At 42.8% G+C, this 13,722-nt stretch overlaps 3 protein-coding genes across 5 annotated transcripts; 1 reads left to right on the forward strand and 2 right to left on the reverse strand.

The window, feature by feature from the left end:
- The first annotated feature begins 1,778 nt into the window (after nt 1–1,778).
- Nucleotides 1,779–6,971, forward strand: LOC116195184. 2 transcript variants are annotated; one of them, XM_031524175.1, is made up of 11 exons: nt 1,779–1,921; nt 2,722–2,970; nt 3,071–3,280; nt 3,621–3,701; nt 3,804–3,890; nt 4,000–4,095; nt 4,276–4,329; nt 4,445–5,823; nt 5,926–5,974; nt 6,073–6,112; nt 6,615–6,971. In XM_031524175.1, the coding sequence occupies exons 2-11, from the start codon at nt 2,728–2,730 to the stop codon at nt 6,764–6,766; spliced, it is 2,391 nt and encodes a 796-aa protein (XP_031380035.1). In that variant the 5' UTR covers nt 1,779–1,921; nt 2,722–2,727; the 3' UTR covers nt 6,767–6,971. The 2 variants fall into 2 exon arrangements, with proteins under 2 accessions (XP_031380035.1, XP_031380036.1); XM_031524176.1 differs by lacking the exon at nt 1,779–1,921 and adding an exon at nt 1,928–2,061.
- Nucleotides 6,972–7,244: 273 nt separating this feature from the next.
- Nucleotides 7,245–9,347, reverse strand: LOC116195185 (protein-tyrosine-phosphatase IBR5-like). Its single transcript, XM_031524177.1, has 5 exons — nt 8,976–9,347; nt 8,190–8,289; nt 8,032–8,089; nt 7,834–7,940; nt 7,245–7,722 (listed from the first exon to the last, which is right to left on the reverse strand). The coding sequence occupies exons 1-5, from the start codon at nt 9,210–9,212 to the stop codon at nt 7,451–7,453; spliced, it is 774 nt and encodes a 257-aa protein (XP_031380037.1). The 5' UTR covers nt 9,213–9,347; the 3' UTR covers nt 7,245–7,450.
- Nucleotides 9,348–10,907: 1,560 nt separating this feature from the next.
- LOC116194127 (tRNase Z TRZ2, chloroplastic) lies at nt 10,908–13,534 on the reverse strand. Of its 2 annotated transcripts, none has more exons than XM_031522861.1 (8): nt 13,052–13,534; nt 12,440–12,602; nt 12,281–12,351; nt 11,893–11,988; nt 11,690–11,803; nt 11,513–11,581; nt 11,345–11,419; nt 10,908–11,122 (listed from the first exon to the last, which is right to left on the reverse strand). In XM_031522861.1, the coding sequence occupies exons 1-8, from the start codon at nt 13,448–13,450 to the stop codon at nt 11,033–11,035; spliced, it is 1,077 nt and encodes a 358-aa protein (XP_031378721.1). In that variant the 5' UTR covers nt 13,451–13,534; the 3' UTR covers nt 10,908–11,032. The 2 variants fall into 2 exon arrangements, with proteins under 2 accessions (XP_031378721.1, XP_031378720.1); XM_031522860.1 differs by having other exon boundaries at nt 11,513–11,599.
- Between the last annotated feature and the right edge of the window lie 188 nt (nt 13,535–13,722).

Raw genomic sequence — 13,722 nt, forward strand, 5'->3', positions numbered from 1 at the left:
TGACAGTAATGATTAATCCAATTAGCCTACCTTAATCATTCATCTCCTTAATAATCATAAGCAAAACCCAACAATGGAGGGAACGCCACCTATTCCTGTTAACTAATCCCTTTTTGGAAGGATAAGAATGGAATAAAGATCTCATAATCGTACTGAGGTTGCTGTGGTTGTTGTTGTTGGTGGATGTCGGGCGATGCTGGGGTCTTTGCTCTTGACCTTCACACATCTGTGCCTCTTCCTATTCCCCCATTGCAACACAAAATCAGGTTCCTTTGCCCTTTGATTCTTCGCTTCCTTTTCCATCAATCTGCCTCCTGCTCAGCCTTGAAGAGACAGACAAGAAGAATCCCACCATCTTCGAGGAGACAAAAGATGAAAGGAAGACTCTTAGCAGACACAAACCTCAAGATCTGAAGTTCAGAGGAGAGAGAGATGCAATGAACTGTCTCAGCATGAGATTGAACGAGACAACACTGATAGATCTCAAACCCAAGCACCAAATCAAGCATAAGAAAGCTCTGCAGGTTCAGCAACCTGCAGATTAATGAGGCTCACAAATGCTAGGCAGGTCAGGTATAACGGGAAAATTTGAAAGATGAAGATTCAAAAATCAACCTGTAAACTCGGCCTCGGCATTTTCTGGACCCAAAGCAACCTTTTTCTTCTTAGCTTTACTGCAAAATGGAACAGAGGTTTCAGAGACTCTTGCCAAGAAATGAGAGTTTCACACCATTATCCAATTACATGAACGATTATTCATCTTTTATAAAAAAAAAAAGAACTTCATGCGTGTTACAATACCACTGAATTACATTGTTGCAACCTAAATCAATTAGAGATGATTGAAAATTAGATAGATTTGAAGTCAGGCTCAGAAATTAAGCTCAAAGATGGGGCAATGTGAAACCTTTGATTGGGGTCGTCGTCATCGGCACAGAAAGCCGAGCGAGAACGGACCATTTCAACTCGAATTCAACGGGGCCCCTGCCAAAGAAGAGGGAAATGGTTGCGATTGAAAAACACTAAACCCCAGCTTCGAGACTTTACTAATGATTCTTCTCGATGATCATGTGCCGAGCTTATCGGTGTTCAATGTTCACAGGGAAAAGCTGCAGGAACCTTGGCTACAAAGCCTTTCTTTTAGGTCGAGATTTTTCGAATAGCCAAGCTTGACTGTCGCCAGCAACCTCATGGTTGTTTCATTCGATTTATAAACTACGTGAGCAGAGGAGTCCAGAGGAGAGTCGGAGATGAGAGCGACGGAGATGAGGCAAAATCTCACCGATAAAGAGAGCTTGAAGGAGAGTCGGAGACGAAAGCGAGGAGAGGAGCCGGAGTGGAGAGTCGGAGACGAGAGGCGTAGCTAGAGCTGGAGACTGGAGTATGGAGCTGATTTAGGTTAGGATTACGAACTGTCTTCTTGAGCTGAGACTAACTTTGCTCTTTTTTTTTTTTTTTTAATTAGTAATTATCATCCGGTTCAGGATATCGATTTCGGTTCTTGCTACTCTGTAAGTAGAAATCGAAATTGGAATCGATTTTTACCAATTTCTTATTTTGATACCTGGACCCTACCGTATTTTCAATACGAGTTAGCCGGACCCTACCCTATCGAGTAGGTTCCGATCGATTCCGGATATACTCGGTATCCGTACACACCCCTATCCAAAACTGAGCACCCCTACAGTATCTTAATTGTTGATTGACCCGTGGGATTGTCAATCTAATCTGGGCTATTTTGTGAAAATTAAAAAGTTCTGAGGAAATTTTATTTTTTTTGGTACCAAAATGAAATTAAGAAAAACAGAGATTAATTTATTACCTCGGCCAGGCAAAAATACACACAGAGACACGGTCGGAAGAAATCATCGTTCTTTTCTTGGAGAGAAAGAGAGACAGAGAAATCGCTGTAGGACCTGAGGTGAGACACTTCCTTTGATTGACGATCAGTCTCCCCCTTTGTTTAATTGCCTCTGCAATCCGGTCATCTCGTTTTGCGGGGAATCGAGCTTTCTTCGTGGTGTTCCGTGTTTACTTCTGAGTTGCATTCGGTCGTGGATTGTGGGTATTGACTGACCGTGGACGGACGTCTCTGGTCTTCGTTGATTGATGTTATTTACAGCTCCTGGAACCTCCATTCAATCGCTTCATCGGTTCTATCGGATAAAATTTTGCATTCATAAGAGTGTCGTCGTGATGGATATGTATATTCATATATCGAGATTAAGAATTGTTAGGAATTCGCTTCCTTAAACTTAGTAGCTGCTAGCAGTAGAGCAGAAATGGTGGGTCGGTTTTAGGTGTAGCAGCTGTGAGTTTTTATGTTCTGTTTTTATTGGGTTTTAGTGTGAAAGATGCTTCCTTTTCTGTGCGATTAATTGGTTGCATTTGTGTTACCTTGTATAATTCCTGGTAACACTGCTGGAGGGGTGATGCTGATACTCAAGCGTCCAGAAGTCGCAAGCTTTGGATTGAGCGAACTTTTTATGTGGATGAACTTGGGAATTTTTATTTTTTTTTCGCAATAGCTTTTTTTGCTTCACTACCTCTTGTGATTACAGATTCCATAGTGTTCTAGCTGTTCCCTCTCATAAATGAGCCAGCAAAATGTTTCTTGTCTATAATATGACCAAAGTTTAGTTCAAGTTCAACACTTCCATTCAGTATGTTAACCTCCTGGTCATGGGAAACCAATTGATTATTTTCTCCGATTCTGTGCAGCACAACATGCAGGACCCAGAAAGCATCCTAAAATTTTCGGTCCTATGGAGGGGGAAGAAATTTATTGTGGAAATGAACTCTGGGGCTTCATTACAAAATTTTGGTTATGAACTTCAGAAACTGACTGATATCAAATCAGATACCATGCGGCTAATTGTTCCGCAATTTTCAAGCAAAAGCTCAAAGCTTTTGTATCCGTTCTCAGATGAACACTCATCGATTAATGTCCAAGGAATTTCCATGGATGAGGTATGGCTGTTTAGCTATCCATTTAGTAGTCAATTTTCCCATTTGTGTTTGATTTGCAGAGAGACTGTGCCTTTGGCTGACCATTATTTATTTTCTACAGGGTAAAACTATCAGATTGATGGGAGTATCCGAAGCTGAGGTTGATGAAATTCTGGAAAATGAAAAGGTGGATTTGCGGATTGCTGGATTTGATGAAGAGGACAAGAGATTAAGGAGGCGAATGCTGGGTGTGCCTGCTGGCCTTATAAAACTTCCACAAGGAGAATATATTTTTGCTGATTTTCGTACGCTTGAAATACCAGGAGTGAAGGTAATGTGATTGTAAGAGATTTCAATCATCAATTATAAGATCCTTTGGGGCCTAGCTGTAAAAGATCACAGGGCAGGAGTTAGATCAGGTCTCAGCAGTAAGATCTTTGTTTCTAAGATGCTCCGATTCTTGGAGAGACCCTGTTCTCTGTTCTCTACATTCTTTCCTCCCAAAGGGGCTGCAGATATTTGTAGTCCCGCTAAGAAGTGCATAATTGGGTTTTACTGGCTTATAAATTTTTTTTATGCCCTTGAAGTGGTTTCTCATTGATTATGTAATCAATACAATCCTTTTCTTATCAGTTGCACTTTTTGAGTGGTCCACCCTTTGCATGCTGCAGTTGAACCCTCCTGCTTCAGAGGCATTGAAGAGGATGCACATGCTTGCTGCAGATCCTGGTATTATAGCCATTATGAACGAGGTACTACTCGTGACAATTATTAGCATCATTGTACATCGGCTTCTCTTTTTATTTGATATGTCTTCTGAGCTCCTAACAAGTTTATCTGTCATTTATCTAAAGCACCGATGGCGGGTAGGAATTATGACTGAGATGGCCCCGGTTGGTTATGTCGGAGTGAGCCCGAAATGTATTCTTGGTTTCAACAAGGTAAATGCATTTCTAGTATATGAATGAAAAGAAAGTGCACTAGCTTCATGTATCTTCGTTTATAATAATATACTCATTCTTTTCGAGTATGTTGTCTTACTTTTCACAGAATCATGGAGAGGAGATATCCCTTCGTCTCAGGACTGATGATCTCAAAGGTTTCAGGAAGTATGAAAGCATTAAGAAAACTCTTCTTCATGAACTCGTAAGATCTACTTCATCACCATCTGAATATCTATTCACTATTCGTCTTCTCAAAATTTTCCAAATTCTTCCCCTCAGTGGAGTGGAGGCTGAGTGTGTGCAGAGAGTGTTTCACTTTTTAGATATATTGACCGGCTGTCAATTAGAGGATGATTGCTCATCCTTATTTTGCACATTACAGGCTCATATGGTGTACTCTGAACACGATGCGAATTTTTATGCTCTTGATAAGCAGGTAAACATCTTGTTTTATTCACTTGAAAAAACCTTGAAAACTTGAAATCTAGGGTCTGTTTTACTGTTTACTGATGCCGATTGCCTTGAAATGTTCCTCTTGTCCTGCCTACCAGCTGAACCAAGAAGCTGCAAGTTTAGATTGGACAAGATCACAGAGCCGAACATTGAATGGACCAAAGTCTCACAATCATTATGACGATGAGTACTACGTCAGTGACATTAGCAATCTTCCTCGGAAGCTTGGAGGGAATGCTTCCGAACAATTGGCAAGTGCTCGCGAATCTTCTGTTGCTGCAGCATATCGGAGGATGGCAAATGCTCCCATTAGCAATGTGGTTACAAGTGAAGTGGATGCAGAACCTGATCCTGATGACTCTAGATTTTTCCCACCTAGGAAAGAGAGACCAAATACTGAGAATCTTCATAATCAAAAGAAACTTGATGTTAAACCCAATCCTGATTTCTCTGATACTTGGATAGACTTTGAGCCTGATCCTGATGAGTCTCATGGTACTAGCATCAAGACATATCGTAATCAAGCAAAACTTGACCATGAACCTGATCCTGATGACCATACTGATATCCGGAGAAACTCTGAGCCTGATCCTGATGACTCTCAGGGCACTGATATCAAGGGAGGATTCACTCAGAGGGACGATGGGATAATAAGTCCAGTTCCTCCATTGTCTATTGATGAGAAATCATCTGATTCTTGGGTGCTGAGAGAACCCAATCCTGATGATTCAAGCATGATCGAGGACAGAGTCCAATCCTGGGAAACCATGAGGGAACCTGATCCGGATGACTCAGAAACAAAAGAGAATGATTTGGGACATGGAAGTGATGCAAAACCTGTAACTCTGTATACGGAGCCAGATCCAGATGATAGTTTGATGGTCTCCCAGAAAGCATCAGGAATGCAGATCGATGAGCCTGATCCTGATGATCAAGAAATGTTATCGAGGATAGTCCAATCCAGGGAAACCATGAGGGAACCTGATCCAGATGACTCAGAAACGAAAGAGAGTGATTTGGGATATGGAAGTGATGCAAAACCTGTAACTGTGTATGCAGAGCCAGATCCAGATGATAGTTTGATGGTCTCCCAGAAAGGATCAGGAATGCAGATCGATGAGCCTGATCCTGATGATCAAGAAAAGTTATCAAGGATAGTCCAATCCAGGGAAACCATGAGGGAGCCTGATCCAGATGACTCAGAAACAAAAGAGAGTGATTTGGGATATGGAAGTGATGCAAAACCTGTAACTGTGTATGCAGAGCCAGATCCAGATGATAGTTTGATGGTCTCCCAGAAAGCATCAGGAATGCAGATTGATGAGCCTGATCCTAACAATCAAGAAACGTTATCGAGGATACAGGACCCTGTCACTGCTCTTAGCAGTCGTATGCATAAGGCAATTGATATGCTGCGGAATGAAGTTGATCCAATTGAGGCTTCTAGAGTCCTGCAAACCCTAGTTAAAATAATCAGGTGTGATTCTCTTAAAAACCTTTACCATCATAAGATATAAGAGTAAAATCAACTCTGCTCCTTTTGCATTATTGGTTACACTTACTTACTATTTTATGGCAGAAATGTGATGGAGCACCCAAATGAGATGAAATATAAGAGGCTTCGCAAGGTTCCCACAATATCTTTTTGCATTCCTTCTTGGTTTCTTCCTTTACGTTAGGCGCTAAGTGTTTGGTTCATTGCTAATTCATTGATGATTTGTGGCAGAGTAATCCTATCATACAAAGGAATGTAGCCAATTATAAAGGTAATAATCACCTTCTTCACTCGAATATATATATATATATATATATATATTTTTCGGTCGCAAGGAAGGCCCATGGGCCTAGTACAATGAACCGGAAATCTTAAATATCTAATAAATGGGCACAGGTAGTTCCATCTGAGTATCGAATGTAGGACCTTTTAGTCACTTGAATATTTTGTTTTGAAGGGAAAGAGCATCTTTTCTCTATCAGATATGCAATGTCAATGTGAAGCTACAGAGGAAATATTTTCTCCTACGTCAATTGCATGTTAAGTTGATGGTATAGTCACTGAAAGGACATCAAGATGTAAGAAAAGGTTTTTAACTAAACCATCTTCCCAACCCAAGCAATTAGAAAACTGATTCAGGGGTGTACTTGGGTCTAAGTTTCTTTGGTTATATTTGCTAGATGATGCACACGGGCAAACTCATGCCAATGATTGCTCTATAGGGATTGCTTTGCTGACTTTTGACTCTCCTTTTCTATCGGAGTAAATCGCAGCTGCCATGGAAATTATGTCACTGATCGGTTTCAACGAGGACATTATATTGGATGACACCGGCAAAGCCGAAACTTACCTGGTCCTGAAGCGCAATGATCCCGGGTTGCTGTGGCTCGCAAAATCGTCCATCGAGACGGTCCTGACCTGCTAGAGTTCGTCAATTTGAAGTGCTTCTGCGTACAGGCTTAATGCAAATCTAAATAAAGATAATTTCTGTACCATAAAATCAGTCTGTATAACTTATGTCCATATCTCAGTGACATTGTATGATTGTGTCGAAGGTTGACTTTCTTGTAAATTTTGTAAACATGATATTGCTTTGGCGAAATGAAAATATAGTGCGTTATAATTTCATAGTTGATTTCCTGACACTAGAGGAGAAATTATTGGATGCGCCAGCTAAAGGTTCCATTCTCTCATTCCGAAGGGAGCATCGAGTCGGGAGCAACAGTACTCTATCTCGACGATTGGATGAGAATGAGAACAGTATCTGCTTATTGAACCCTTTTCCAGAGGTTTCATCGGATATGCGGAAATAATTGTTCTTACAAATCCAACGATGATGAAAAATTATGAAGAACCTGGCCAGGTAAATGTAAAAGACGAGATAGATGGCAAGAGAGCCATGGTAAAGAATATGCGACAAGGTTGCTCTTTATATTGCAGTGGGAATAATTAACCGTTACAGAGAATGAACTAGTAATCCCCTGTGATGTACTACTCTCTCTGTAAATGCGTTCCGACCTGAAGTTCCTATTCTACAAATGACAACCAAAGACTGGGAAATCTTTATCCAAGTTCTGGGGATCAGTTGACTGCACAAAAGAGATGAGATTCAAGAACTGTCCATTGCTATGTCACTGCCACTTGAACTCTCTGTCTGGGCAGCTCCAAAGACAAATCCGTGTGGCGGAATGTTCAGTGAAGCTCGGGAGAAAATGGAGGAATCAGCACCAAAACCGCCAAAAGCCGGCAGAGGGGCTTGGCTATTTTCACATTTATCAAAGCCAAAGCTTAAGGACTGAGCAGTCAAATGAGGAAAGGTCAGAGCACCGTTAGTCTGCCCAAAAATCTGCAGCTCGTATTCCTGCAGTTGCTGGTGTACAGCTTCGGTTCCACAGAGGAAAAAGTCGAGATAAATTTTTCTATTATAGAACAGAAAACTAGCGATATACGGATACGATATTTTTATGTACGAACTTCTGTATATATGTATACCTTCAGTGAAATCGACCGAGGGCTTCCGGTCTTTCACCCACTGGTAACCCTGTGTCAGCCTCCACCTTCTCGATTTCATGAGAAAACCTATCACAATCGCCGGTGACCTGCTCCGAAGAGTATGAGACAACTGAAAATGAATTTGCTTTTCTCTGTATCCATACTGCAACTTGATTAATGATTTTTGTGATGACAAACCTACTCTTTCCTGACATACAATGCACGAGGACCCGAGCCTTATCCCTTTCACACTGTTCTGAAAGGAAAAGAACCGGTTCCAGTCAAACAGCTTTAAGCAGCTTGTAATCACCAACAACCCAAGAATGATTTTAAGACCCCCGGAGAGTCTCACAAACCTAGAAACTGATTCGCATCATCAAAGGGCAAGCTTTTCCCCTCTTGAAGGCAGTGATAAACAATCGAGTTGTTGCATAGAGTTTGGCAACCAGGTACAGTCTGCACGGAGGAAAATTGATTTTTGAGAGAGAATACATCAGACTATCCTTCACCAGCAAATCCTCGGGCCGGTTTGAACCAAAGATTTTTCGAACATATTAATGAGTATTCCATGAAACAATGTACATATCTAACTTTCTTTTCCTTTCCAAATGTTGCATTTCCGACATCCAAACCTCCTCAATATCGCTTCGAAGTCGGCATAACATGAAAAGTTAATTCAAATCAAAGCAGTTCTACCTCACGCAATTGACGAAGTGTGCTTATTACTAGCATGCATCGAAGGTTTCTGGTCATAAGTTGATTATCTACTTAACCTAACAGGATTTGGACACCCTCTCTTCGTTTTCGAATCCGAATAGCATTCCCAGTTTTGTCAATATGATCTTTATGGTCTCTGGCTGAGAAGGTTAAACAAGGTATTCAAGGAAGGATGATACCAGAGTTGTATGTATACTCCTTAATCTCAAAGCTTCAAATTTGGCAGCACGGAGCTGTTCAACTCCGTGAATCCCCATAAACCCGCCTCCAATTCGATCACAGATTAATCTCCATTGCCACAAAATCCATTGATTCAAATTGCACCAGCAAGAGGACAAATGCGAGGCTCATACCGACACGGTGAACTGATGTGTGTGTGTGTGTGAGAGAGAGAGAGAGAGAGAGAGAAGGGCCAAAGTTCTCACATTGAGGACGCGTGAGATCCCCTGAGCCTTGAGGAGCTGAGTGCGGGAGGCGTTGTCGAAGCTCCCGAAGTAGAGGAAGTCCGGCAGAATCTCGGAAGCGAAGGCGCTGACCCGGAGCAGAGACTTTTCGGACGAGAGGACGATCCGGTGGCCGCAAATCCCGCAGACCTCGCCTTCCCCGAACTTGTGGTAGTGGCCGCAAATCCCACATGGGGTCTCCCTCTCCCGCTTCCCCATACCCAATGGAAAAAGGGCAGAAGACCCAGATCGAGAAACAGGGCCCAATGGGGAAGCTTGAATTGTGTTGGGGTGAGGTAGAGGAGGAAGGAAGGAAGGCTGGTTTTCTGTCGGTTTGAGAGGCCATGGACATTGGATAATATTAATAATATATTATACTGAATGAATGAACAGTTTATTTATTTATTTATTTATTTTGGGTGAAAAGGAATTATTTATTAGCAGAAGACCAAATTACAGAAGATGGTCTTTAAACAGGTCATCCATTACAGACGGTATTGTGGGAGCAAACCATAAACCAACCAACCAACCCAACACTTACTGCCTTTTTAACAGCTAGGCGTGCTAACCGAACTTGGTTTCGAGGGCCATACAAAACCATAACACGAGGAAGACTATCCAAAAGATGGCGACCATCAGATCCCACCCCAAACAGTGCTGGTTGGAGCTTGGCATTTGAATGTGGGGCCGATACCAGCAGCTTCGAGTCTGTTCGCAGGGAGCGCACCGTGTTGCCCACCTGCCTTGCTAGTGGTAAACCAGTCATGCACGCTATGCCTTCCGCCCGTAATGGGTCATCGCCACTGGCGCTCGAAACCGCCCTGTAGTATCGGTGTCAGTGGACGGCATCAGGGAACAGGGCAGAAGGCTAGAGAACTGGACATGGGATTCAGCAGGGAAGGGCAACCGATGGGTTGGTGCGACTGGACGTTGTGTGCATGGAGGTCAATTTGGGAAAAAGCTGGGGGGGGGGGGGGGGGGGGGGGGGGGGGGGGGGGGGGGCGGGGGGGGTGGGGGGGTCAGCATCGGTGGATATTGTGGATACACTAGGCCAAGGGCATCGGGTACTGGGTCATGTCTGGTAATTGGGTCATATCTTGTGAGAGTCCATATGGGTATTGATGTCCTCCAAAAAAAGGGTCGGCCGACATATATGGGATCCAATGGTTGCAGACCATACTGAGGCATGAAAGGCATTTGGACCATGTTGGAATGGCTGGGCTGGGCTAGAGCCGGTGGCAGAGGTCAATCATCAGGAGCGACGTCGTCGAGGTAGAAGGAATAGTAATTCTCGGGTCCCCCGGAAGATGCTGATGTGTAGAGAGGTAAAAGGACATGTTGTCACTCGTAGGCGAAGTTGGAGACGGAGGGCTATGTACGATGTAAGGTGCCCCCAACAGGAAGTGATAGGTTGGAGGGGTCCAGGCTGGAGCAGAGCTAGGGAGACTTGCGGGGTCGCACTTGGGTTACAGGTGTAATGATTCGTACGAGGCTCCGATTGGTTTAGAACTGGCTTCAGGCGAATGTCTACTTCTGGAAATTTTTCAAACATGTTGGCGGGGTTGTGATGGACAAAGCTGCTCCCGTAGAGCAGCCGCAGGAAAGCACTAAGGTGAAGACCTTAACTGTCTCACAGATTGGTTTTTTGAACGGTTTTGAGTTGGATTTATGAGGACAGCGAGAGAGAAGATCAGCTGAAGCTGAGCTGCTAAGTCCATTGTTCATGGAAACAAGCCACCCCTTTTACTTTTTTTATCTTCTTCTTTTTTTCTTTTTCTTTTTTTTTTCCTTTTTTGAATTTCTCCAATGTTGGAATTTTTATGGAAAATGTGGTCTGCGCTCGTCTTTTATTGTGTATTATCAGATCAATTTGAAAGTGTTCATGGCCTCATGGGTCCGGAGAATAGAAGATTCTTGCTGGCTAATTACTGTCTTGATTAGAACCGTAGTCTATTCACAAAAGAATTAACTGCAGCATAATTCTCATGTCCGGCTTTCATCCGTGTACTGAGTACAATTTCGAGGAAGCAAGTAGGCATCTATGAATACACAGATTTGAAACCTTCTGTAAGAGTGACTACTTTCGCAGACACCCTCGACTGCAACTTTGAGGCTGCCTGACGTATGTCCTGCAGAATTTTGGGGGAAAAAAAAAAGGAACAGAGATGAATCGTGTGATTATAACTGAAGTTTATGGAGAAATCGACATTGGAAATTTGCAAATGCAGGCAGTCCCTTCCCCTAGAGGAACAAAGCCTGATGCTGGCAGTTCATATAGAAGAAAACAGATTCGAGAATCGCTTGAATGAACACTAGATTTCTTGGAAAAGAATCATACGTTGAATGATTACCTCTATGCTGTAACGTGAAGAAAAATGGGTCAACAAAACAGCCTTATTCCGAATCCACTCAGCATGCTGAATGATCTGCAATTTTGGCAGTATTCCACTCAGACATAAAGACTGCAACTATAGCTAGTGCAACTGGGAAAGATGGGGGCTAATATTCTAAAAGTATACCTCAGATATATGGGTATGCCCAAGTTGTTGCGCATGCTCAATACTAGTTGCATCATCTAAAAATGTAGCCTGTGAAAAAACAAGAGGCTGCCTTTGCTTGAAATCAATGATATTGATAACAAGGATCAAATGAACATAAAGGAAGGAGTGACCCTTAACATATAGATAGATCCACACCTCTGTTATGAGAACTTTGGCCCTCAAGGCATCAGCATTGCGTGGATTAAGCATATATTCAGCTGTTGTATCCCCAGTAAAGGCAACCTCTGGAGACAATATGATGTCTGTAATCTGCAGAAAACAGGCAAATCAAGAGCTCAATATCAATCAGGACCACAAAGAAGAGACACAATCTGTTGACAGTTGCAAAGATCACCAACCTCAACACCAGACTTCTTCAATTTCTCAATTTGGTTCCCTTTAAGATGAATGTACTGCTTCTTCAGCTTTTTCCTGACTGAGTATACAACATAACCCTGCAGAAAAACAACTCGCCACGTTATATTATTCATCTTCTAAGTAGATGTAGTTTTCTAGAAATTAATTTTGGATCACAACGTTAGAATATGCTTTTGATGGTAGTAATGGAAACTTAATTGGCCCCCTTCGAGCAACACTGAAGCATCAGATAATTGTTTCAAGACAGATCTTGAAATATTTTCATAAATATTCTACAGCTATAATTGAGTTTGTAGTTTCCCACATGAAATAACAGTTTTTTCATCCAAACACTCTACATAGTCCAAAGCAATGCATCCTGGATTATACCTGGCTTGGAATAACATGGTGTGTCTTGAACGGTCGTACAACTAGGTTGTTTCTCAATTCATATGTTTCTCCTGAGATCAAAATTAAAACTCAGCTCGCTCATAAAGAGAATAGCAAATAATCACGTTAACATACCAAGAAAACACCAGAGCAACATACCCACATCGAGCGCAACCAAATCAAGGTTCAGTTCCACCTGGCTCATGGTCCTATGAATGTCAAGCAGCTTCTCCACATCTTCTTTAATGCAAGGAGGGACAAACACTGTTGGAGGCTTTAAATTATACAAACCGCGGAAGGCTACATACATCGGTAATCCACCCTGGAATATCAAAGCATGTTCAACCAGATGAGCTCCAACTAGCGGTTAGAATCATGTTCGTGGAACGAACTTGGGCTCCTGGGCCATTTAAGGGGAAACTTAGTTCACGCCCCATTAAATCCCCATCATGCCAAAAGGTGGAACAAGCAAACTATGAGCCAAATACACTATTCAACACCAAAACCTCCTAATTTTAATCCGAACCCAACAAATCATTATTACTAAACCCCAAGGGTGCGGCGCCTATTGTTTAGTCCATTTAGCAGTCACATGTGATGTGAAATGGCAGCTGCGGCACAAGTCAGTTCTTCAGAAGTCAATTTTTCATGATAGATTGTAATGCAATTTTGCCGAAAAGCCAGTATACTCAAAAGAATCAACAATGCGGAACTAAAATCAGCACAAGCACATCTTTTTATGCAACATGGAGATTGTAGCTGAGAGCTTACAATATGATCGAGATGGGCGTGAGTGATGAACACAAAATTCTGCTGGATAGCCCTGCTAGGGCACTTCCCGATATCGAACGCGCACTTAAACTCCGGAACTATGAGACACGTCTCGTGCCCGCCAACCGAAATCCCCTCGATCGAATACCCTTCCACTCCAATCCCTCTGCGAGCTACCTCAGCTCGGGCCTTCCGATACTCTTCCTCTTCGATGGCCCGGTTAATGGTGGACAAGTAGCCCGAGCCCCTGAGCGAATTGAGGGGCGGGAGGTAGAGCAGCCTGTGGCGGGAATCTGCAGGGATCTGAGGGGATTGCCGTGAATGCAAGATGGGCTGAACAGAAGGAAAAGGCAACGTTAATGGAGGTTTGAGAGGGAGATTGACGGGAGAGATTTGCATTTTAATGGCGAGAGACAGAGAGACAGAGCAGAGAGGTTTTACAGAGGTTTTCGTTTTTTCTCACGGACGGTGTCCAGTGAGTGGTGGTTTTGCCTGTTGAGGGAGGGAAGAATCTAATCCGGTCAACTGTTTTTCTCTATTGGGCTCCATTTTCCCACTTTGGGCCCATTTGAGAAGCCCATTTCGGGGCCCATTAGCTCTCTGCAAGCCCATGATCCATGTTGATGACTCGTATAGAGCAATTAGATTCTCATTTTTGTCGAATCTTTTTC

This window comes from Punica granatum, chromosome 2 (genome assembly GCF_007655135.1).
Source record: "Punica granatum isolate Tunisia-2019 chromosome 2, ASM765513v2, whole genome shotgun sequence".
Taxonomy (NCBI): domain Eukaryota; kingdom Viridiplantae; phylum Streptophyta; class Magnoliopsida; order Myrtales; family Lythraceae; genus Punica; species Punica granatum.